Consider the following 26,012-nt stretch of genomic DNA (forward strand, 5'->3'; position numbering starts at 1 on the left):
TCATACGTATAAGAGCTCATAGAAATATCAGATTCAAAGAAATGACTGAAGCAGTCAGCTTTTTTTTTTTAAGATTTATTTATTTATTGGGGGGGAGGCAGTGTGGGCACATGCACACACGCATGTGTGAGCAAATGGGGGGAGGGGCAGAGGGAGCTGGAGAGAATCTCAAGCCGACTTTCCCCTGAGCCCCATGCAGGGCTCCATCCGATGACCCTGAGATCATGACCTGAGCTGAAATCAAGAGTCAGAGGCTTAGGGGCGCCTGGGTGGCTCAGTTGGTTAAGCATCCGCCTTTAGCTCAGGTCATGATCCCAGGGTCCTGAGATCGAGCCCCACGAGGCACTCCCTGCTTAGCCGAGAGCATGCTTCTTCTTCCCCTCCCTACTCATGTTCTCGGTCACTATCTCTGACTCTCTCTCTCAAATAAATAAATATAATCTTTTTTTTTTTTAAAGATTTTATTTATTTATTTGACAGAGAGAGAGAGCGAGCACAAGCAGGCAGAGTGGCAGGCAGAGGGAGAGGGAGAAACAGGCCCTCCACTGAGCAGGGAGCTGGATGTGGGGCTCGATCCCAGGACTCCAGGATCATGACCTGAGCCGAAGGCAGCCGCTCAACGGACTGAGCCACCCAGGCGCCCCTAAATAAATATAATCTTAAAAAGAGAGAGAGAGAGACTTAACCGACTAAGCAACACAGACGCCCCCAAGCAGGCAGCTTCTATATCTTTTAGACAAATAATAAATTTGTGAAAAATTGACAAGAGTAAAAGTATGGGCTTGGGGTAGTAAATTAGTGAGGAAGCAACAAGTTTTGCTTACACAGTCTTCTCAGCTCTAACTTCCCTATCTCTGGTTGTAAGGATATCTCTCTACCTCCTGCTAAGGGAGGGTAGCTTTCACATCAGAGATTTATTTTCTGCTTTCAGGAGGAAAAGGAGGTTCCAACTGTCCTTCTTGCACTGGTTATTTCTCAAGAAACTCTAATTAAAAATAATCCATATGCAAAGTGGTATATTTTGGGGTGGCATATTCTGCACCCCCTCACTAACCAGTTAGTTTACATGTTGACAAATTGCCGAAGTCCCTCTTCTGAATGGTTGGAAATTGGACATCTGTTCCTTTAAGAAGCATTTCTTGGTCGAGTGAGTCATCTCTGTCCTTTCACTTAGGGAATCAAATTTATTTTCTAGATCTTTCTGTTGAGGAATTTTCTTCCTTGCTTCCTGAAGACCAGATTCTGCTCTTGTCTCTTGGGACTTTTATTTTTTTAAGCCCTGCTGAATTCACTGCTAAATTCTGAATGTGGAGAACAAGAAGTGAGTCCCCTGAGGGAAGCAGAAAGTAGAGTTACTGAAAGTAAAAGAAAACTTCCTGGAGGTGTTTCTATCCTCACCCTCCTCATCCCCACCCTCTTTCAAGGGACTTTTCTCTGGCTGGGTGGACAAGACTTAAGAGTGGGTGAAATTGGGCAGTTCAGGGGTCTTGGCACCGGGCACTCTGTGATGTCGCTGGGACAGGGTTGAGCAGGTGAGTGCCTGGTGCAGAATGGCTTTTGAATACCATGTTTCCGGGACTCATTCCATGGGCAGAGTGGGGGACACCTCAGGATCCTACCAGGGCCCCACATCTCTAAGTGGGCTTTCTCTCTGCACCACAGCCGAGGTCCTTGCTACATTTTAACTCTGAGGGATCTTCAATACTCTGCTACATTTCTCTTCTTAGTGTCTCCCCTGCTGCCTCAAATACAGACACAGTGTCTCTCTCCTGCCGGATCAGTTTGGAGATTCCAGGAGATAGCCTTTACCTACTTCATTGGTTTTCTTTTCCATTTGGGCAGAGGGTTGAGTTAATCTCTCAGATGCTGCCCACCGCCTCATTGGCACTTTCTTCCATCTCCTCCCCCCCCAACTTCCTCCCCCTCCTCCCCCGCCCCCTGCTGCCTCCCAAAAGACAGCTCTCTAAATCTTTTGGTACTAGCCCTGGATTGATCTGTATCTTTGCAAAATGTATCGTTGTTTTGTGTGAACACACTATTTTTTTTAACTATGAGCTGGAACAAGTAAGTAATTTCTCTGTGCTTCTGTTTCCTCAACATTATATGGGATTCGTACTACCTCACGAAGTGGTCCTGAGGATTTAATGAGATAATACACATTAACCACTTGCAACAGTGACTGGCGCTACTAAGTTCTCAGTAAGTACTTGCAATTATTACTATTTATTAGTATTATTTGGATTGTATTTTGCTCATTCTGCTTCTTTTTTTTTTAAGGGAGCACTCTGGCACTTGAAGTTCTATGTTTTGCCAGGTCCCACTTTCTAAGCCCTATGGGGTATTATGTGCTGGACAGTCTTCACAATCATCTATAAGGACGACATAAGAACTTGCCCACCAATCCTTGGTCTGATCCCACTTGCAAACCTTGGCCAATCTGATGGGTAGAAAGTGGGTATCATGTTGCTTTATTTTGCATTTCTCAGATTATTAAAGTGTCTGAGCTTCACCTCGTACACTTTGGCTTTGTAAGCAAGTCACTGTGAAGGAACTCCATGCTCAGACCCATTGTCTCTCTACAGGCTTTCTTCTTCTCGTCGATTTGTAGGAACTGTTTGGAGGTCATAGATATTGCTCCTCCTGTGGTAGGTTCTGGGAACACAGACATGAAAGGTGTGCTCCTGCCCTTGTGAAGCTCACAGCCCAGCACAGGAACTGGTCACAAAACCGTGGAATGAATGCTGGGGGGGGCTGCTCTGGAAGAGCACCAGGGAATCCCTCCTGGGTTAGGATTTAACTCCTTACAGGATTTCCTTGTGTTGCTGTGTTCTCACTCAGACTTGATGGGCAGAATCAAGTGGGAGTGAAGGGCATCGATAGTACTTTACCTAGCCCTCTACAGGTGAAGAGGCACTTCCAGACACCCCCTTTAATGCTCTCAGCTCTAAGGTGGGTCTCAGCCTTCTGAAAGCTTATATTCTATTTGGGGAAAGAAAAAAGACAAATTCAAAGAAGAGCAGTGTTTGATTTTTTTTCTTTCTACTTTGAACATCAGAAAACATTTCAGTTGATTCACAGCAAAAAGACTGGGGTAAGTGTGTTTTGTGCAGTTATGTCTCCAGGGCCCAGACCATGCTGAGGACCCTAGGATTTGTTTGTCTCTTTGGTAAGGTCATCTGGGCCTTTCAGGAGAAAGGGCTTTGATTCTAGAGTTTTCCAGGCTGCTGAGGGTGGGATCTGGTGGCCTCGGGGCCACCATATTCTAGTGTAGATGGGAAACCATGAGAGTTAGCTGTGGGGGTTAGCAGACCCTCTGAGAGCCATGATGAGGACCCCACAGTTTTCAGATCTCTCAGAAGTGCTCGATCAATGTTACTGAATGAAAACATTCAAGTCTTCATAATGAACCCAGAAAAATCTGTAAATTCCTGAAATACGGAATGAAGGGACTCTTAATTACCATCCAGTCCAACTTTCTCATTTTGGAATGTGGTAAAAGAGGCCCCAAAGGTAAAATGACCCATCCAAAGTCACACAGCCAGAGCCAAAGCTCAGGTGGCCCAGTCCCTCCCCCCTCCCCCCCCTAGAACAGTCTGTCCCCTGTTCCTCTCAGATTCTTGCGTTCTGGGAGGAGGTGCTACTCAGGCGCAAGCCGGCCTTACTCAGCCTAAATGAGTCAGTCGTTTCGTAAACAGGAAGTAGAGCAAGCGGTGCCTATTCTTCTTCGCCCTTCACTCTTATTTCCGTTGTGGTCCTTCACTCTTGTTTTAGTCGCTTCAGGAGAAAACAGGCCTGTGAAGAAGCTGCTGCCACTGTGAGGGTCCCAGGATTGGCTTTTTTGGTAAGGTTGGTTGGGCCTCCCGGGAGAAAGACCTTTGATTCTAGAATTTTCTAGGCTGCTGAGGGTGGGAAAACCGTAAGAATTAGTAGTCCCTCTGAGAACCGTGGTGAGAGCCCCATAGATTCCAGAGCTTAAGGCCCTGTCCAGCTTAGGTGAGGTTTTTCTGGAATGCTCCAAGTACGACTGTTTGTACAGAGACCTTATCCTTAATTAAATCGTGGCCTAAGCAGGGGTTGGGTTGGGACTCTGGAAGGCGGTGACACCATCTAAATCTGGGTTCTGGCACGTACAGCTCTGATTCGTCAGGTTCTGTGGGGTCACTCTCTCTGCCGTAGTGGATTTATTAAGAATTCCTGGTTTTGTGTTTTGGGAGTATTTTTGTATTTCAAAAAATTTTTTATATTTTAATCTTTGAAAATATTATGATTACATGTCCTTTTTTGGGGGTTAAATTCCTTCACTGGCTTCCAGCTGCAAGCAGAATGAAATCTAAATCTTTGCAGGGCCTGTCATTGAAACCTTCTAGGGAGATGCTCAAATCCGAGCCTGACACCTCTCCTACGAGCTTATTTCTAAACTGATTTTTCACAATGGTAACATGAAGACGATAATACCAGTTTCTTCAGAGACTGGTAGTAAAATAAGTCAAAAAGATATTTTTACGTTGACATAGATATAAACACCTGTATATCATAATACAAACATTTGTTTATATCAAATACTTCGGGGCATAAATTTATTATTAAAAATATTAAAGATACTTATTGTATAATACAAATCTATTTATATAGAGTTATGATTTAACAGATAGCATATAATCGAAAGTGAAAGAAAACTTCCTGGCGGGATCGCGTCCCCTTCTCTTTCTTCTGCCTTGTATGCATTATATATGAAAATATTCCAATTTATATCTTTCATGTATGTATATGAACACATTTTATATAGGTCTTTACACACACACGCACACGAATATAAGTGGAAGGAAACCACTAACTGTAATAAGAGTTCCTTCTAAATGGTGAGTTTGTAAGTGATTTTTCTTTTTCTTTTTATACTTTTCTGTACTGTCTCTAAGGAATAAGTGTGACTTTTATTATTTTAGGATCAGAAAAATACAATAAATGCTCTTTTAAAAATATTACTGTAACAAAGTTTCTAGCCCATGATTTTATGCAGTAAACTTCGGTCCCAGAAAACAAGAACCATCCCACGGTCCGTGTACCCATGGATCTCAGTGCTCAGAGGCGGCCCTTTATCAAAGGTGTAAAATTCTGTTGCAGCTTATTGCTTTTCCAGGTACTATGACTAGAGAGATGTGTGACGTAAACAAACCAAAACTGAATATTATGTCCTAGTGTGTCCTGTAAAACCTGGACCAGAAAGAGGCCTTGCCAGCATTTTCCCTACTAACTCTCCATTTTTGTGTGATGCAGAAGTCATTTAGAAAGCATTTTCTAATTACTGCAAAGATAACAAAATGAATGACATGAGGCAGCTAAAGAGGACAGGAGCCAAGTGCCAGTCATGTTATAACCAAACTCATATCATCCTGGCCTTGGATTGTATTATTATTGTTGTTGTTGTTATTATTATTATTATATACTGTCAGAAAATGCTATTAAATATGTAACAAAAGACTTAAACAAGGTTTATTCCTTTGGGCTCAGTAAGTACTACTTTTAGGAAATTATTCTAAGAAAATAATCAGAGGTGTACATGGAGATTTACATCTTAAGATCTTATTCTAAATATAAGCAGAAACTGGTTACATACATTATGGTTCAATCCTATGATTTCATACTTTACAAATTTTAAAATCTGTGCTGTAGAAGAAAAAAGTGACGATATCAAGATGTACTTACAATATTACCAGTGAAAATTCCACTTATACCTCAGAAATGTGGTATGATAAAATATGAGGGAAAAAATATATAAAATGCTTGGTAGGAAAGATAGTAAAATATTATTAGGTGATTATCTTTGGATGGTGGAATTATAGGTAATTTTTATTTTTCTTTTTATCTTTTCTGTACTTTCTAAAATGAATACAATAAGCATTGTTATCAGAAAAAAATATCGAGGGAAAAAGATTCCGCTTTCATTTGATTCTTTGGTTCATTTAATTCTGTAAAAGGAGATTTTAACAGAGGTTAGAACGGATTTAAAATTTTAAGGACATTGGAGCTAATGTAGTTTAGATCCTTTCCAGCTTATGAATGAAAATGGGTCTTTAAGTAATGATTTTTGGGGTGCCTGGGTGGCTCAGTTGGTTAAGCGTCTGCTTTCGGCGCAGGTCATGGTCCCAGAGTCCTTGGACAGAAACCTTGCATGGGGCTCCCTGCTCGGTGGGGAGCCTGCTTCTCCCTCTGCCTCTGCCACTGCTTGTGCTCTCCTGCTCTCTGTCTTTGTCAAATAAATGAATGGAATCTTTGAAAAAAAAAAAAAAAGTAGTGATTTTCATCTACATATAAGTCCACGTAGAATAAGTAATACATGCACCTCCTAAAAATTCAAGCGGCAAGCCTCACTTTTTTGCCGCCAGGGCCGTCCACTCCACCACGCGGCTTCTGGTTCCTCTCCTCCCACGCAATCACTGACGTAGCTTCCCGTGTGTTGGTTCTGTTCAAAGATCTAATGTGAATACACAAATCCACGCACCTTCATAATACCTTGTATAGATCACACAAATCCAATCATGGTGGTCTTCCTATTCTTTTTAAATATATGAGTAAGGTTTCATTGAACTTCTGATACTGATAAAGAGTGGTTTCTGCCCCTTTGTTCTGTCAAGCAACACTGCCCTGAATAGCTCTGTACATGTTTTTAAGTACATCACGTTTAAGCTAATGTTGGAGAAACTTGTGGAAGTTAAATTGTAGGGTCATTTTATATTTTGACGATAGGGGCCAAATTACCCATCTACCTATTTTTTTTCCACCATCTCAAAACACTGGGTATTGCAAGTTTTGTGCTTCACCAGTTTGGTAGTTGAAAAATGGTCTTTTGTAATTTCAGTTTGCCTTTTTTTTTTTTTTATGGTGAATGAAGTTGAACATCTTTTCAAATGTTTAAAACCATTGGTTTTAAAAAATAAAGCCACTGGTACTTACTTTTCTCTGAACTGTGTACTTAGGATCTTTACCTGTTTATGCATTGGATCATTGGTCTTTATCTCTTTTTTAAAAAAAAAATGACTTTAAGAAAAATCAGTCCTTTTTCCCCCAAGTGCAAGATTTATTTATTTTTAAATTTTGTCTGGCTTATTTTGGCAGATTATTTTAGTTATTATTTAAGGACATTTATCAACCTTTCTGTAATGGCTTCCAGGTTTTCTGTTGTACTTAGAAAGGTTCTTTACCACTGCATGATTATTTTAAACAATTCTCCAATTTTTCTTTCCTTAGTATTTTAATTTTCAGGTTTGAGGCTTTGATCCATCTGCAGCTTATTTTAATGTGAAGAGTTCAGTTATGATCCATTTCAGTTTGTTCTAGAAGTCTGCCCAATTGTTCTAACACCACGTGTGGAAAAAGCCACCTCAATGTCGATAGCCCTTTTTGTAGGTGTGTTCAGTTTGGTTATTTTTCATTGTTAACTTCTAATTAACATGTTAATTTCTAATTTCATCGTTAACTTCTAAAAGAGAATATGGACTGTACTATTTGTGCTCTTTGGAAATCTCGTATTAAGATTTTCTTTGTGGACAATTTTTGTGACTATTTGGTCTGTGTTTGAAAGGACATGTATTTGCTACTGGGAGGAAATACAGTTGGAGTTTTCACTTGGGCCACTTCAATCTTCCAGTCTTCTTCTACTAGATTTCTATTTTCTGAGAATGGTGTGTGGAAATTTCCTGCTATTTTGGGGGCATATAGGTTCTCTGAGTTCTCTTAAGTTCTTTTTTAAAGTTTAAGTTCATCTAATACCTTCTTTTCTTTTAAGGACACAAATGTAAGGGCACCTGGGGGGCTCAGTCAGTTAAGCAACCGACTCTTGATATCAGCTCAGGTCTGCATCTCAGGGTCGTGAGATTAAGGCCCCCGTTGGGCTACACGCTGCGTGCTGGAGCCTACTTAAAAAACTAAATGAAACAGGGGGCACCTGGGTGGCTCAGTCATTAAGCGTCTGCCTTTGGCTCAGGTCAGGATCCCAGGGTCCTGGGATCGAGCCCCACATCGGGCTCCCTGCTCAGCAGGAAGCCTGCTTCTCCCTCTCCCACTCCCCCTGCTTGTGTTCCCTCTCTCGCTGTGTCTCTGTCAAATAAATAAATAAAATCTTTAAAAAATAAATAAATAAAATAAAAAACCCCAACAAAAAACAAAACAAAACAAAACACAAATGTGGTTGTGTTGCTTGCTCTTCTGATCTGGTCTCCTTTCCTGGTTAATATGCCCATGGTATGTCATTTCCTGTTCCAAAGATTGTCATTTCCTGCCTCCTCCTTCATTCAGCCTCTTACACAACTTTAAACCCAAGAACACACTCAAGTATTTTAACAGTAGTTTCATTTACCTGAGAATATCTGCATACATTCTTCTTACCACATTACAGGAAAAGAGCAATTCTCTTTCCTCACTCCTTCACCCCCAAGTTCTAGTTTTCTCCTTCATTCCCCAGAAGAAACTTTTGAATTTGGTAAGTCTCTTCCCAGAACCTTTTTATTTTCTGCTTTTGCATATGTATCTGTAACCACTGAAAATCTAATTGTATTGCTTTGAGTATTTTTTAAAAAGTAGATGTATTTTTTTATATTACAATTGCTTTTTCTACTTTTTTTTTTTTTACTGTCATAATAACGTGTCTTGGGTAACTATCGTTTTTATTTCAGAAGATGGAGGGCATTTTCTTAACTGCTGCACAATATTCTGTAGTATGACTATACCTTAGTTTATTTAGCCATTTCTATGTTGATGGACATTAGGGATGTTTCCAGTTGTTCAGGGTTACACACTGTATTGTGGTGACCGTCTGTGCACATATCCTGTTTAGCACATGTGTGTTTCTATGGAGTGTGATTTAGGGAATGAACTTGCTAGTTTGTCCCCTTATATGTCCGGTAGGTTTTGTTTGCTACATTTTGAACATATGCTGTTTGGTGCTAGCCACATATCTAAGATGTCTTTTCTAAATAAAAGTATTTTTGTGATAATTGCATTGTGAAAGATTTAGGCTCTGCAGGCTTTGGGAATCCAGTGCAAAGTGTATCTGTCCAAAACACTTCCTTCTAGTTTCCAGAGTCAAGAGAACTTGTCTAAATAATGATGTAAATTCTAGATTAAAAGGGAGAAAAAGGGTTTTGCCCCATAATTCCAATTCTAAGAGAGAAATAATCAGAGATATGCACAGGATATGTGAAAAAGCTTTGCAATACAATATTATTTTTAAGAGTAAAGAAATTGAAAATTCCTTAAAATAAATTTTGATATATCTGCATGCTGGAGATCAAGAAACATTAAAAATATGCTAAAGAAGAATATTTAATGGTGGGGTAAATGTTCATTCTAAATATTAAGTGGGGTAAAAAAAATAGGTGTATACACATGGATAAGCAGCCTGATTCTGATTTTTATATAAATGTATCTTTGCGTGTATGTGTGATGTATGATATCTTGTGTGCATGTGTGTGTGTGTATGATAACAACTGTGACCATTCTATAATTTACTATATTCTCAATTTTCACGCACACAAAAAACACTGCTTCTACAATCAGAGTGGGCTGGGGGGAGGGAAGGTTTTTTTTTTTTTAAAGATTTATTTATTTATTTTGAGAGAGTGAGAAAGAGAGAGAGAGAGTACATGAGAGTGGGGAGGGTCAGAGGGAGAAGCAGGCCCCTCGCCAAGCAGGGAGCCCGATGCGGGACTCGATCCCGGGACTCCAGGATCATGACCTGAGCCGAAGGCAGTCGCTTAACCAACTGAGCCACCCAGGCACCCAGAGGGAAGGTGTTTTTAAAGGAAAAACTAAAAATTTCAAAGTCTTTCAAGGTACTTTGATTAAAACTTAACTTTATTGTGCAAATAAAAAATATTTCTATTTAATTAATTCATTAATTTTTAGAGAGAGAGAGAGAGCCATGTGCCCAGGGAATGGTGGGAGTTGGGAGGAGCAGAGGGAGAGGGAAAGAGAATCTTAAGCAGGCTCATGCCCAGTGCAGAGTCCTATGCAGGGCTCGATCTCATGACCCTGAGATCATGACCTGAGCCGGAATCAAGAGTCGAATGCTTAACCCACTGAGCCACCCAGGTGCCCCCAAAATACTTCTATTTTAACATCAGATATAGAAAATACATGGGTCCTGGTTCACTTGATCATTACCTCAAGTGATAGAATCAGGATTTGTGTTTTCATCCAAGAATGTTAGTGCAGGGAGCTTAAGGACCCAGGAACTCATCCACTTTGCTTTCAGGAGGAAAGAGGTACAAACAGGTTAAGGTCATTTGAGGTTAAGGAAAGTCCCCAGGAGCACAGAGTCTGTGAGATCAAGGAAATGGTGGAAGTGGACGGGAAGTTAAAGGTTTTCTAGTTCAAGTTTCTCAAACTGCAGACCTCCGGGACCACCTCCTAAGGTACGGGAGCATCTGAGTAAGGAGTCAACCAAGAGTTCTTCAACTTTACAGAGTTTGAAAAACACTACTTCCCAACGAGTTTTCCACTGGGGAAATGGGAAACCAGGAGGCTGAGGAAAGTACTCAAGTGCCTAGTTCCTGTTGGGTCTGCACAGCCAGAATCTGTTTCCTTCTTTCGGGTTAACCCTCATTTGTTCATTAATTGCTGACCATCACTGCACATGCCTTACAGGACTTAGTCAAACACTTTAGGGGGTGGGTGTTCTGATCCCCATGTTACAGAGGGAGCACCTAACTCTCAAAGGACCTGAGCTGCCTAGGCCTGGGGCCATTGCCCCAGACAGGTTCTACCTAAGTTTTGTCAGACCCTAATGCCCCCTACTCTGAACCACTGCACTTCCCCCTTTCCCTGACAGTCAGCTGCAGGTGTGCTTCTTGGCGTTGACGGTGATACTGCAGCCGTCTTATGGAGCTGGGTCCCACACCTGCTCCTCTGAAGAATCCAGTACAAACCCTGCTCCGAGGGCTTGTTTTATCACCAACATGGGCCTATCAGAGCAGAGGAGGAGGGGTGAGTCAAGGGGCTCACGGGAGGAGGAACCCCAGATTCTGGGGTGTTTGCATGAAGGTTGTCCGGGCTTCCACAAACAGTGCCCTCTCCTTTTCTATCTGCTCAAACATATAAGTGTGTGAAAATATCACGTCATCTGATTCGGAGACTGAATTGGAAGGCTGATAAAGTTGACTTGGTTTCATTTCTGCATTGGAAGGCTGACAAAGTTGACTTGGTTTCATTTCTGCATTGGAAGGCTGACAAAGTTGACTTGGTTTCATTTCCAGCTGTGGGTCCTTGGTCGGTTGTGGGGGCTGATCCCGAGGCCTTTGGGGGATGGCACTGCATCATGTTTTCCTAGCACCATTGTTTCAGTCAGACCCCATCACTTCTCCAGCCTCCAGCCCTTCCAATCTATCCTCCACACTTTTTTTTTTTTTTTTTTTTGAGAAGGAGAGAGTGTGAGAGAGTGCATGAGCAGGGGGAGGGGCAGAAGGAGAAGCAGACTCCCTGAAGAGCAGGAAGCCTGACCAGGACCCTGAGATCGTGACTTGAGCCAATGGCAGACGCTTAACCCACTGAGCCACCCAGGCGCCCCTATCCGCCACACTTGAAATGTTAATCCCAAACTGGATGACATTACAGTCCTTTCTTAGTTCCTCATCACCTCTGGGACAAAACCTGAGCCCTTGCCCCCACAGTATGAGGCCCTTTGTAATGGTTCCTGGCCATGGCTTCATCCCTTTTCCCACCATTCCTCTTCCCAGAGACTTCGTGGTTACTTTATTGAGCTCCTTGTGGTTGCTTGAATTGACTTGAACATTCTCACCTCCATCTTTTGCATAAATTATTTCTCGCAAGAATTGTCCTTTCCCACCTCCTTCCCAAAGGTGCCTTCCCTCCGGGAAGCCCTTCTCCCTGGTTGAGTTAGGGCTCCTTCCTCTATATTCCTACGGTGCCCTGGTCACAACTCTCTGACTATTGGCTAATTTGTGTATCTACCTTCCAAAATAGTGAGCTAGTTGAGAGCAGAAACATGTCCTGTTTGTTTTTTTTCTTCCCTGTGTCCTCAGTAAAATGTCTAGTGTATAGTAGATAATGGCACTTAATGAAGGAACAAACTGGTAAATGGTACTTCTCTTCCTCATCTGAACATAGTATTGTATTTTGACCTAGGCTACAACAACACTCTCCTGATACTTGACCAACATGAATTTCAGCAAATGCCTCTATAATATTGGAGAGCAGCTGGACAGTGATGAGCTGGCCTCCCTCAAATTCCTTAGCATGGACTGCATCCCACAGAAAAAGCAGGAACCCATCAAGGATCCCTTGATGTTATTCCAGAGACTCCAGGAAAAGAGAATGTTGGAGGAAGGCAACCTGTCCTTCTTGAAGGAGCTGCTTTTCCGAATTAATAGACTGGATCTGCTGGTCACCTACCTGGACACCAGCAAGGAGGAGATGGAGCAGGAACTTCAGATACCAGGCAGAGCCCAGATCTCTGCCTACAGGTGGGGACAACCTCCACAGTTCAGGCACTGGGAGGTGTGGGTGCAATGGACACATCTTTGTGGGCAGGGCTGATTGCGGGTGTCTGTGTCATATGACTTTGGAAGTTCCTCGAAGATGTCCCACTAGGACCAGATTAAGAAATTTAGAGATCTTATATATAATTCAGAAAAAAGTTAAACCATAAAATAAAAAATTTGTTTCCAAAGTGAAATATGACCTATAGGTATGCTGATATTAAAACAGCCATCTTCTGAATTGTCTCTCTCCCCATTCTGTCTACTCTTCTGTTTGCCTCTGCTCTGTTGATGTCCACGTCCTGTGCTTGCTTTGCCCATTACTGGATAAAGCATCCCTGCTGCTTCTCCGAAATCCCCCACCTGCATGTGGATGACTGTGGACATTCTCAGTGGGGTTCTAGGCTTTTATTCCACCCTGAAAGACTTGCTTCATAAGGTTCTCCAATGAGGGCTGTGTGCTGCCCATCGTGCTGGGCCGGACAGGCTGGGCTCCACAAAGATTGCCGAGCCCCTGTGTGCCCAGCTGCTGCCAGGAGGACAGTGGCGACTCAGCCGTCTGTCCGGCCGTACGCCTTGCAGCTGGGCCTCTCCCTGCCTGTGGGGCAGCGGGACCCAGGGCTGATAAGAAGCCATGTTCTCTTATGTCTTCACGAGTCGGTAACAAACTTTGTGTGTGTGTGTGTGTGCAAAAAGGTGATTTTTATTAAAACACAGGCAGAAAGAGCAGCACCGGGGTTGTGAGGGATGACTGATTATATAGGTAACAGACTTTAAAAACAGGCACACATTACCAACTTCTGTCTTTCAACATGCCCTCTTACCAGACACTCCTCAGCGTTATTTTTAGCTTCCCTTCTGAAAACTTCTACTCCAGCCTTAGCTGTGGCCCATTTCCCGGCCTCTTCTCTCTTGTCAGTAATGATGGCCAGTGTGATGGTATGTTCTCACAGCCAGGGCTGGAAGCCACTATCCCCTACTAGCCTGGCCTATTTATGAATGCCCCGGTCCTCAGTCTCAGAGACCTGAGATTCTGGCATGTTCCTTACCATATCTTTCTCTGCTCGAAGCTTGAGCATTTTGATAAGTGACAAAAGAGATATGCTGGGTGTATGAGTTTCTGAAGGCTGCTGTGACGAAGTCCCACAAACTGGGTGGCTTACCACAGTAAAGACATTCATACTCTCACAGTTCTGGGGGCTAGAAGTTTGAAATGAAGGTATCAACAGGGTTGGTTTCTTTGGAGCTCTGAGGGAGAGTCTGTTTCATGTTCCTTTCTCCCCTAGCTTCAGGTATTGGCAGGCAAGCCTTGGTCTTCCTCATCTTTTCGATGCATCTCTCCAATCTCCGCTCTGTGCCTGTTTTTCTGAATTTCCTCTTCTTGGAAAGCCACCAGTCATTGAAGTAGGGCCAACCCTGATCTAGTGTCACTTCATCTTAACAAGATTGTATCATCAAAGATCCTTTTCCCAAATAAAGTCACATTCATCCATCCAGGGTGGACATGAATTGGGGAGGAGAGTCGGGGAGAACATTATTCAATACCAGATAACTTTGTTTTAATGGGACTGTGACATCTTCCAATGATTTTCTTTTCATTAAGGTAGCAATTAATCTTAAAAAACAACAACCCTAGAACTAGGAGGGTCTTGTGCCCACCATCTTGCTCTTCTGAAGGTTGCCCTCCTTCTGTCATGTAAGCAAGGCTAAGGCAAATTGTCAACGTCAGACTGTGACCTGTACTTCTCTGGTGGAAGGCTGAGTCCCACACAAGGGAGGATCTGTTAAATTTTTTTTTCAAGATTTTATTTATTTATTTGTGAGAGAGAGAGAGAACACAAGCAGGGGGAACAGCAGGCAGAGGGAGAAGCATGCTCCCCGCTGAGCAAGGACCCGATGCGGCACTCAGTCCCAGGACCCCGAGATCATGACCTGAGCCAAAGGCAGACACTTCACCGACTGAGGCACCCGGGCGCCCCTGTCTGTTAAATCTTTAACACATTAGCTGGGGAACAAAAGGGTCAGCACAGATACAATCTACTGTTCATCATTGTTGGATATTAGCCAGGAAACAAAAAGTATGCTAGAGTGGCCACTTTCCATTTAGAGAAAGCACTAGACATTTTTATTTTAAAATTATAATTGCTGCCTATGAAATAAGTATCTCATAAACTACCCAGGTTTATTTCCAGACAGTGATGGTACAAGAAAGCCGGTAGGTTTTAGTAATGAGGAAAGTAAGAGGGCAAAACACCTTATAATAAAGATAAAAGGGCTGGTAACTTTTGACTGGACCCAATCTTGGCCAAACTGAGAAAACTTTGGAGAAATACTTCTAGGGTAGAGATTCCAGGAGAGGAAGGATGAAATAGATGATAATACTGAGAAACTTCTGTTTGTATACTATTTTTATTTTCAGAACTTTAATTTTCTAATTTAATTTGAAGTTAGCATGTTTTTGTGTTATTTTCCTTTACACCACAATGGTGAAAGGTTTGCTGACTTATTAAACATTCCTTTGTTCCTTCAACAGACGTATCCCAAGAACCTCTCATGGATTAGGAAATAATAATGCCTGTTGTGTATCGAACACTCAATGTGTTGCCAAAGATTGGTTTAAGCACTTCAGATAAATTTATTCATATTATTCTTAATATGTCCCAATGGTTTATTTTATCCTGTACAAGTTTACAGATGAGGGGAAAAGGTGTACAACACGTCTACAGTCACACAGCTCTTAGATGATGGAACCAAAGTTCCAACGCCAGTAGCCCAGGCCCTCTGCACTTAACCTCTGCACCTCATGACCCACCGGGCTTGTGGAAACAAAAAGGGCACAGACCCTGCTCTCAGGGGACTCAGAGGGCTTCATAAGCAGACAATTATAACATGTGTGGAAACTTTCTGGCGATACAAAGGCACAGTGTGGTGAATGCAGCCTTGAGGACACTCAGGCAGTACTTGAGCTGTTAGTGGGTGAGTGTGTCTTCAGATGGGACAAGGGAATGGGGGTGTGAACAGCACAGCATACAGGGGTGGGGGCAGGGCAGCTGGGTGTGTTTGAAGAGGAGAGGCGGGCAGGTGCTGAGGAGTGGCTAGAGAAGTTGAAGAGGTAGGCTGGGCTCAGTGCACAAAGGTTTGTATTCCAGAACCAAGTGTGGGGCTTTCCTACTGAAGTTGATGGTCAGGAGAGCACTAACAAGTTTTAATTTAGGAAGTGATGATCCAGGGCACCTGGGTGACTCAGTCAGTTAAGCGTCTGCCTTCGGCTCAGTTCATGATCCTGGTGACCTGGGATCAGCCCCGCGTTGGGCTCCCTGCTCAGCGGGGAGCCTGCTTCTCCCTCTCCCTCTGCCTGCAGCTCCCCCTGCTTGAGCACACACACACTCTCTCAAATAAATAAATAAATAAATAAATAAATCTTTAAAAAAGACCAGGAGGTGATGATCCAGTTGCATTTTGAAAAGCGTAATTTCCAAAATAAAAACTTTTTTTTCCTACTGCAACAAGCTCCTGATTTTATAGTGAAGGACCAAGGAAAAACAATTCATTTAACTGAAACTAACTGAACGGCATAGTTAGTGGACCTTAACTCTGTTAAGGGTGGAGTAGCTGGGCATGAGTCAGTAGTCTGTCATGTCACTGCAGCAGTCTCTTTGCAAGGATTCAACTAACAAATTATGTCATTAGCTGTCTTTAATTTAAGGGGAGGTGACCAGAATCAAGTTTCCACTGCCACTCCTTTTATCAAATGGGAAATTATTTGAGAAACCATTTCTAAAGTGTCTCCATTTCCCACCACAGGGTCATGCTTTTTCAGATTTCAGAAGATGTAAGCAAATTGGAATTGAGGTCCTTTAAGTTTCTTTTGAGCCAGGAGATCTCCAGATGTAAACTGCATGATGATTTGGTAAGACCTGGTGTTTCACCAAGATTTGGTCCTGAGGTTGAGTTAGCCGGTGGGGATTGCTGTGACTGGAGAGTGGGCTGGTCCAGTAAAAGCAACCTGGACTCTCACTTTTCAACCAGGGGAGAAGAAAAGAGTGGCTGGACAGACAGCAGTGTTGCAGATACGATTCCTTCGTATACTGAGAAGTGCTGCTCACATTGTCAGGAGCATGGCAGGGTCAGTAGCTAGGGAAGAAGACTGGTTGTGGAGGCACAGCCCATTGCGGGACCCTGCAGAGCCAGGCAAGACAGTGGTGAGCTGGAGACATCTCCCCTCTTCTACAGGCTCTGAAACCACCTAGGACCTGGAACTCTGTGCGTGTGCGTGCGTGCGTGTGCGTGCGAGAGTGCGGACTCTGTGCGTGCATGCGTCCGGACTGGAGGTGGATCACGAACCGGAGGCAGTGTCGGGAGGGACGCAGTCCCCAGGGCTGTGACTCTGGGGACCAGGCTACAGTGTCTCAACCATGCACCTAGGCTATTTCACAGGCGTCCCCTAAAGGTGTCCCCGGTTGGTTGCAGCACAGGGCTTGGGGCCTGGGGCCTGGGTGACACCTGATGTCACTTTTCCTCTACCTTCTCATTTCTCTCTTCCTGGGCCAGAAAAGACAAAATTGCTTCTCTAGTGCTCTATTGGCTTTATAAGACCAGGATATCTTGTCAGGAGGGTTAGCTTGGGAAGCTAGGGTGGGCCCTCTCTTTGGACAAAGTGGACTTAAAAAAAAAAAGAAAATCTCATCTAAAAGCCAGTATGTCTCAATCCAGTCTTCCAACTTTATTTCTCTTCCTTCTAGAACTTGCTTGATATTTTCATAGAGATGGAGAAGAGGGTCATCCTCGGGGAAAGAAATTTGGACACCCTGAAAAGAATCTGTGACCAAATTAACAAGAGCCTGCTGAAGAAAATCACGGATTATGAAGAATTAAGCAGAGGTAGAAATAACTTGACAGCTGTGAATTAGCAAAATGTATTCTTAAATTTACAAATCCCTCTATGTTGAGATTGTTTCTAATCAAATATGTGTTTCTTTTTTAATTCAGAGCTAACAATGAGCCCTCAAAGAAGTCTAGATGAAGTTTCAAATGGTAATATGCGAAATACGTATTTAAGACTTACTCAGTTAATTTACTATCGGATACCCTCATTGCCTCCTCTCCCCACAACCTTCTCACACAGCCACATCTTAATGGTCTTGCTCTTCTAAAATCAAGAAGGCTGCATGCCTACTTGTCACCTTCTTTACACATTGAAAGATACACACCTGCTGTCAAAAGACATAGACCTTGCAGCTCCAGGCTGACAAGTTTAAAATAGGTGAAGAGTCAGTCAGTAAAAAGATTTTTATTCTGTGGACTGCAAGGATATTATGTTCAAGGCAGTCTGTGAGTTTTCATTTTAAAGGGGACCTTATGATATCCTGGGTGCTCTGTGTTTCTTTACCAAAATCCCTTCTCTGCTATGTTTCATTCCAGATATGTCTCAGTTGCTTATAGGGGAGGAATCCCTGAGGGTACCGCCAATGTCGGACTCTCCAGGAGAACAGGACTATGAATCAGAGGTGTGTAGAAATTTGGACTTCTTATTCTCTTTAGTTGCTGATTCTAGTTCTTGCATTCCTCAGCTTTTAAGTGGTCAGATAAACTAGTAAGGGGCAGATGCTTACTGGAAATTTTGAGAACTACAGAAAATTTTCAGAAACAGATAAATTTAAAATGTGATTTTTTAAGTTTCAAAAGTAAAAAAGTGTTAAAATTTTATTTTATTTTATTTTAGATTTATTTATTTATTTGAGAGAGAAAGAGAGAGAGAGAGAGCGCATGTGAGCAGGGGAGGGGCAGAGGAAGAGGGAGAGAGAGAATCCCAAGCAGACTCCTCGCTGAGTGCAGAGGCTGATGTGGGGCTCCACGTGGGGCTCAATCCCATGACTTGAGCACAAATCAAGAGTCAGATGTGTAACCGACGGCACCACCCAGGCACCCCTAAAATTTTATTTTATTTTATTTTATTTTAAGATTTTATTTATTTATTTGAGAGCGAGAGAGCACATGAGAGGGGGGAAGGTCAGAGGGAGAAGCAGACTCCCTGCTGAGCAGGGAGCCCGATGCGGGACTCGATCCTGGGACTCCAGGATCATGACCTGAGCCGAAGGCAGTCGCCCAACCAACTGAGCCACCCAGGTGCCCCTAAAATTTTATTTTAAAACCAAAGACAAAGGCATTGGAATAGTTGGAGGGCTGAGAAAGCAAGAAGCCTCCTGGCAACCCTTTCAGCAGCTGCCTCAGCCGAAGTGGGAGAAAGCTTTGGGAGAAAAGTCTAGCAGACCTGGGAAAAGAAAGCCTTTTCTTTTAGGCTGACATTTCAAAACTGTTTCTCCATGGTGATTTAGGGGTAAGCAGCAAAGGATCATGATCTAGCCATCTCTATGCTCTCATCTCAATGAGCCAGTGCAAGAATTGCCTTTCTAGACAATCACTTTAGTTTATTAACCTTCAAAGATTCACCAGCCACATTCTGATTCATTAGCCTGTTCACTCCTCTCTGTTATGGGAAGCAGAGGAAACCGTGAAAGCTATCAGTCCAGTGGGAGACTTGAAATTAAGCTGAGAGAGACCAGTTACAGGTGGGCTTCTGAGCAAATTACCAGACCTCTCTAGGTCTGAAAACCAAGGATTTGCCAGTCATGTGGCACTTTGCAAATAGCAAAGCACTCTACTGAATGTCGTCCCCACTGACCAGCTAACCGTACTGAGTGCCAGAGAGATTAGGTAACTTGCACAGAGTCTTAAGGTTATTACATAGTAGAGCCAGGAATTTGAGCCCTTCGTGCAGAGCACTTTTCTCTACCTTGAGGAGCGGCATGGGTTTCCCAATAAATGCTGAGTATCTCGGCATTGAAACAGCCCCAGGAAAGTCAGGACACAGGGCCATCTCTGACTGATGCTCTCAGGTACTAGAGTCTGGATACTGTAACCTGCAACACAGCCAAGACCTGCCTGACTAGTCCATCTCTCTCCTCCAGTCACTGTGGCCCTCAGAGCCAAATTAGGTTGTCGGCTTTCAAAGTCCTGGGACCGTGCTGTGTCATGTGTGAAGGGCAGGCCCTCAGCTGTTAGCCCAGAAAAATAGATGAGTTGACTAGATGGCCAACAGAATAACAAGGTGACAGACAGGCAGCCCAAAGACAGCATGAAGACGTTCATTCATTCAGCAACTCCTAACTGAGCTCTCACAAATTAATAAATTCTAGCTCCTGCTGCAAATGTTAGCTGCCTTGAGCAGAAACAAGAACATATGAAAATATGCTATGATGACAACAGTATTAATAGATGTGCAAAGTGCTCAAGAGGCCCAAGCACTGGGACCCTGATTTTACACACTAACTGTGGGGCAGAAGTCTGGGGATCCTGTGTCAAGGGAACGGGTGGAAACTGGTTCACCAGAGAAATGACGTCAAGTTGAGCGAGGGCTGGTGAAAGGACCCTTGCATCCTAGTTTGGCTAAGGGGACAGCCCAACTTCTTACTAGGAAGTTGTTTGTTCACATCTCAAGTGTTTGACCCTCAGAGTCAGCTCCTGGGTTGGATTTTTGTCTTCCAGACATCAGAGAAAGTTTACCGAATGGAAAGCAAACCTCGAGGATATTGTTTGATCTTTAACAATTATGACTTTAGCATAGCACGGAAGGAAGTGCCCAAACTTCAGAGCATTAAGGATAGGAATGGAACAGACTTGGATGCAGGTACAGTAGAACCCTGAAAAGAAGTGAAATATTTCTAATACCTAAGTTTTTTTTATCAAAAGGGGAGAAACAAAAATTGTACCAACAGGGCTTCATGTTTCAGAAAAAAAAAATGGATAAAACCACATTTCCTTGTGGAAATGAAGAACATTCTTATATATTTGCTAATTTTCTGCTTTTGTTTTTTTAAATTAATTTTTAAATCAAAGTAATGTATATAAGATAAAATATCAAATCTTACTAAAAGGCTTATAATAAAAAGCAACAACAATAAGCTTTGCTTTTAATTCAACTTAATGAATAGTGTTTCTGTAGACTGTATTAAGTATTAGGTGAAAACATTGCCTTGGGATCAAGACCACATATTGTATTTATAAAAGTTGGGCAGATGAAATTGTGAGTCTTTAATAGAAATACCATTTTCAAATATTAAACTAGCCAGAAATTCTTTTGTTCAGCCTCTTTAGAAGGAGCAACTTAAAAGAGAACTTATAAGAACTTACAAGTTAAATGAAAACTTGTGAGAACTTATAATTTAAATGAAAAAATAATTTTCAGTGTATGAACATAGAAATGGCTACTACTAAAAGTGATAGAAATAATGCAACTCATCCAATATATTTTTGAAAATGGTTTCTATGAGTCATAACATCAGGTAATGCCTTATTTTTTTAACTGAATAAAGTTTAGAAAATTAATTTAGGTTGATTTTAATCATCAAGACTCTGCTAATGGTCTCTTAACACATATTCAAGCAAATCTATTCTAAGATTTCAAAAGCCACAGAGCTTTAAGTCCATTGGCTATATCACTCATCATCATATACCTTGGTCTTGAAGAAGAGAATTCAGGCCTTTGATTTACATTCATTTATTATCAAAACTTTTTTTTTTTTTTTTTTTGTAGACAGAGAGCACAAGCATGGGGAGGGGTAGAGGGAGAGGAACAGAGAGAATCTTAAGCAGGCTCCACACCCAGTGCAGAGCCCATTGCGGGGCTCCATGTCGCAACCCTGGCATCATGACCTGAGCTGAAATCAAGAGTTGGACATTTATGGGGGCGCCTGGGTGGCTCAGTCATTGAGCGTTTGCCTTCAGCTCAGGTCATGATCCCAGGGTCCTGGGTTCAAGCCCCGCATCGGGCTCCCTGCTCAGCGGGAAGTTTGCTTCTCCCTCTCCCACTCCCCCTGCTTGTGTTCCCTCTCTCGCTGTGTCTCTCTTTGTCAAATAAATAAGATCTTTAAAAAAAAAAAAGAGTTGGACATTTAACTGACTGAACCACCCAAATGCCCCACTATCAAAACATTTTTATTAAAATAATATTTGATTATATTTCTGGCCTTTTGGTCAAAGGGTAGGTACAAAGTTGCAGATATGTAACTTATTTAGAGATCTAATGAATGACATAATGACTATAGTTAATAATACTGTATTGAATACTAGAAATATGCTAAGAGAGTGTATTTCAGGTGCTCTCATCACACATACACACACACAAAAGGAATTAAGTTTGTGAGGAGATATGTTATTAGCTTGACTGTGATAATCACTTCACTGTGTATATAATCAGTTTTATGCCTTAAGTATATATAATTTTTAGTTAAAAAAAAATCAGGCACCCTGAAAGTGTTGAAAGACTTTGACTAGATCTTAGAGAACTTGGAAAAAAAATAAGGTTATGCATATGGAAAACAAAGCAATGAAAAAATAATGCAATTACTAATTCCAGGAAAGACAAAAAATTTAATAAAAAAGGAAGCATAATTAAAGAATATTATGTTTACATAGTACTATTGATTCGATTAAAAGTTGTAAATAACTGTATAAGAGTATCAAATGCTCATCCTCCATAATAAGAACTCAATACAAAGTCTAAAATTTATAAGTAAATAAATAGCAAAGAGCTCAAATTCATTACAAAATGGAGGTGAATACCAAAAAATAGTTGTAAAAAGTTGAAAGTGGTTGCCTTCATGGAACATGACTGGGTAATAGGAAGAGTTAGAGAAGTGATAGCTTTTTGTAATAGGCCTTTTAATTCTACTTGATTTTTTAAACATTCATATCTTGCATTTTTCTTAAAAGATTTATTTATTTGAGAGAGCAAGTGCAAGTGGAGGGGGGAGGAGAAGAGGGAAAGGGACAAGCAGACTCCATGCTGAGCATGGAGCCTGATGTGGGGCTCGATCTTCACGACCCTGAGATCATGACTTGAGCCCAAATCAAGAGGCAGACACTCAACTGACCGAGCCACCCAGGTGCCCCTCATGTTTTGTATTTTGATAAACAAATCTGAGAGTTCAAGATAAAATAAGTATGAAGCTTCTATTAAATTTTTTTTTGCTTTTTATTTTGATTATGTAAGTAATACAATCATTATTTAGATTGGTTTGGTAGTAAGCCTAAATAATAGCTTACCCATCTTATAGACTAGTTGAGAAGACAGAAGGCCAACAGTAGCACTCTCCCCTTTCTCATTTGCCTCAGGACTGGAAGTATTTTCAGCTGGGGGCAATAAATATTAGAAAACTATGGAATTCAGCCAGTGATATAAAAGGTCTTGTTCTTCAGTTCTGGTTCAGATTCTTTGTACTCTATCATCTCTCTCTCTATCATCTATCTATCTATTAGAGAGAGAGAGAGACAGCGAGAGAGGGAACACAAGCAGGGGGAGTGGGAGAGGGAGAAGCAGGCCTCCCGCTGAGCAGGGAGCCCGATGCGGGGCTCGATCCCAGGACCCTGGGATCATGACCCGAGCCGAAGGCAGACACTTAGCGACGGAGCCACCCAGGTGCCCTCTGGTTCAGTTTCTTAATCTGATCAGTGTTCTCTCTAGCTCTGGACTGTGGTTTGGGGCTTATTGTGGTGTAATATGACTTTTCTTGTTTCACTTTTCAGATGCTTTGTGTCAGACCTTTAGTGAGCTTCATTTTGAGATTGTGCCTTTCCGAGACTCTACAGCCATGAAAATCTGTGAGGTTCTGAAATCCTACCAAAGCATGGACCACACTAGCAGGGATTGCTTTATCTGCTGTGTCCTCTCCCATGGAGACAAGGGCATCATCTATGGCTCTGATGGGCGGGAAGTCCCCATCTATGAGCTGACGTCTTACTTCACTGGCTCAAAGTGCCCTTCCCTTGCAGGCAAGCCCAAAATTTTTTTTATTCAGGCTTGTCAAGGGGATAACTACCAGAAAGGTATAGCTGTTGAGACTGACTCCGAACAGAAGGAAGCCTATTTAGAAATGGACTCGTTGTGGCAGAAGAGATATATTCCAGAAGATGCTGACTTTCTGCTGGGGATGGCCACTGTGAACAATTGTGTTTCCTACCGAAACCCCATGGAGGGGACCTGGTATATCCAGTCACTTTGCCAGAGCCTAAGAGAAAGATGTCCTAGGTAATTTTTGCCTACTCTGCCCTTCATTCGTTTCTAAATTTTTGGTTATGGATGACATAGCTGTACTTCCCAGGTCTGTCGCAAAGTGGGAGAGGGGGGCAAGTGTTAACATCGTTAGTTCATAGAGACACTTACAGCAGAGTTTCTTTTATTTAGTACCTGAAAGGACAGTTGGGGTATCATAGAGCAAGGAGTGATGGTAAAGTCAGTTCAGCTCTGTTTTTAGGCAGAAACATGACTCAGCCAACTCAACTAGTTTTGGAAGTCTTCCAACAAAGGTCAATGGTTAACATCCTCCCAGCTCTGTTAAAGTTCTATCATAGCTAATCAACCCTCTTGGTGTTGCTACAAAGAATAGAAACCCTTTATATTCCCACTAGTTTGGCCTGCTGTGAAGCTACAAAATATGGGAAAATATCCCTACCTCATTTATTATACCCTATGCTTCCTTTAGTTAAATGATGGTTTTGTAGTCACAGTTCACCCAAATGCACACATAACTGACAGGTGAATAGCAAGAAATCTTCTAGCTCTATATCTCATCATGCTTTAAGTGTATGAAGAGTAAGAATTTCCCATGGCAGATCGAGGAGTGAAACATAACATCAACACCATGTTTTCCTTTTGTAACTTAGACCACGAGTCCTACAGAGGCTGGTGAGAAAGGGGTGGAGTGGTTGCAGGAGACATTGGGTTTTCCCTTGCCCAAAGTGATTGTAGATGATCACAGAAGCAGAGGATGTTTTTTGGGGGGGGCATTGAGGTGATTATGGGGGCAAGTGGCATAGTACGTGGAAGAATAAGGTGCAAACAGATCAGGAGGGAAAGAACCCAAATCTAATGTTGACTCTGAGGTTTCTGACGATCAGTAGAGATCTTGAGTAAACCAAAGGTAAGTTATTAAGCTCTGAAACTACTCCTTTTCCTAGAAAGCTTTGACACGTCTTAGTTTAGCAACTTATGATTGATAATGCCTGGCATTTTGCGGGAAGGAACTGTCACTAACTAAGTAGAGCGAATGGAAGGGTTTGCTGGTATTGTTTCCCCACAGATGGTCACAGTGTTGTTGTTTTTCAGGGGTGAAGATATTCTCACCATCCTTACCGAGGTGAACTTTGAAGTGAGCAATAAGGATGACAGAAAAAACATGGGGAAGCAAATGCCACAACCTACTTTCACACTGAGGAAAAAACTCTTCTTCCCTCCTAATTGATGCTACTGTTTAGCTGTATAACACTATGCTTAATTTATTTGTCAGTAAAATGCTGCTTTTTTTTTTTTTGGATGGCAGGAAGGGGAGAGGATCGGAGTCAGGACAACCTAATTCCCATGCAAGTTTAAGCCTAAATCTCTGGCTTTGCAGTAATAGCTAGAGATTTATAGCCCTAGGTAGGATTTTAATTTTATTTTTGATTCGATGAAAACGTTTTTAAAAAACTTAGGGTAGATAAGGAAATATAGAAAGTTTAAAAAACGATGGCAGAATGAGTGTTCTTGGCACATCTCTCATCTGCTTCCAGCCTGGAATCATTTGATTCCCTTCAAATTGTTAAGCATTTAAAAAAAAGTTAAGGATATTATGCTAAAGCTTTAACCTGGAACACAGAGTTAATGGTGGTGCAGAGATTTTATAAGGCATAAGAATGGGAATGAGGAAAGCAATTTCCCACTTGAGGCCTCAGAATAAGTGAATGTTGTTCAAGTACTGGGAGACAAAGTCAAAACCATAATCCTCCTCCTTTCTGTGAAAGGGCTGATTCCTCATTCCTGGTTCTTATGAGAATTTGTCATATTTACATTCCTGCTAACTGGATGTGCTTCTGTGGAGCAGAATGTGAGGTACAATTGTTAAAAGGTACTGTTGGACTCTTTTTTTTAAGTAAACTCTATCCACTCCCCACCCCTGCCGACCCCCCACTTCACGACATGGGGCTTGAACTCTCAACACCAACGTCAAGAGTCACAAGCTCTATGAACTGAGTCAGCCAGGCACCCCTAAAAGATATTGTTAAAAAGGAGACAGGGGCACCTGGGTGGCTCAGTCATTAAGTGTCTGCCTTTGGCTCCAGCATCTGTCATGATCTCAGGGTCCTAGGCTCGAGCCCCGCCTCAGGCATCCTGCTCAGCTGGGAGCCTGCTTCTCCCTCTGCCCTTCACCCCACTTGTGTTCTCTCTCTCTCTCTCTCTGTCAAAATCTTAAAAAAAAGAGAGAGAGAGACAGCAGCTCCTAATGGAGTCACTTGTGCTAAACCCCATGTCAGCAAACCAAAACTTAATACCTAACCAAAATGCAGTTTTAATTCCCCAGGAATGTAATTTTTAAGCAGTCAACATGGAATTACCTGGTCAGCACTGGTGAAATAATCTGCCTGATAAACTCCTTCCATTCCCCTTGGGAAAGTGACCTAATGCAATTTGATCCAATCTGATCTTTA

At 42.2% G+C, this 26,012-nt stretch overlaps 2 protein-coding genes across 5 annotated transcripts in view; one reads left to right on the forward strand and one right to left on the reverse strand.

Moving 5' to 3' along the window:
- The first annotated feature begins 1,226 nt into the window (after positions 1–1,226).
- On the forward strand, positions 1,227–25,564 carry CASP8 (caspase 8). 4 transcript variants are annotated; one of them, XM_027590041.1, is made up of 10 exons: positions 1,227–1,321; positions 2,129–2,199; positions 12,139–12,476; positions 16,296–16,401; positions 17,234–17,372; positions 17,481–17,525; positions 17,913–17,998; positions 20,037–20,178; positions 23,076–23,577; positions 24,655–25,564. In XM_027590041.1, exons 3-10 carry the CDS (start codon positions 12,172–12,174, stop codon positions 24,788–24,790), a joined length of 1,461 nt encoding a protein of 486 aa, XP_027445842.1. In that variant the 5' UTR covers positions 1,227–1,321; positions 2,129–2,199; positions 12,139–12,171; the 3' UTR covers positions 24,791–25,564. The 4 variants fall into 4 exon arrangements, with proteins under 4 accessions (XP_027445842.1, XP_027445841.1, XP_027445840.1 ...); XM_027590040.1 differs by lacking the exon at positions 1,227–1,321 and adding an exon at positions 1,404–1,532; XM_027590042.1 differs by lacking the exons at positions 1,227–1,321; positions 2,129–2,199 and adding exons at positions 3,768–3,841; positions 7,246–7,404.
- The window catches only part of FLACC1 (flagellum associated containing coiled-coil domains 1), a 38,575-nt gene continuing 33,994 nt past the window's right edge, over positions 21,432–26,012 (reverse strand). Inside the window, exon 16 of the mRNA XM_027590045.1 lies at positions 21,432–22,682. The gene's annotated coding sequence lies outside the window, so the exon portion shown is untranslated. The remainder of the gene's footprint in view (positions 22,683–26,012) is intronic.

Source organism: Zalophus californianus, chromosome 3, assembly GCF_009762305.2.
Source record: "Zalophus californianus isolate mZalCal1 chromosome 3, mZalCal1.pri.v2, whole genome shotgun sequence".
NCBI lineage: Eukaryota > Metazoa > Chordata > Mammalia > Carnivora > Otariidae > Zalophus > Zalophus californianus.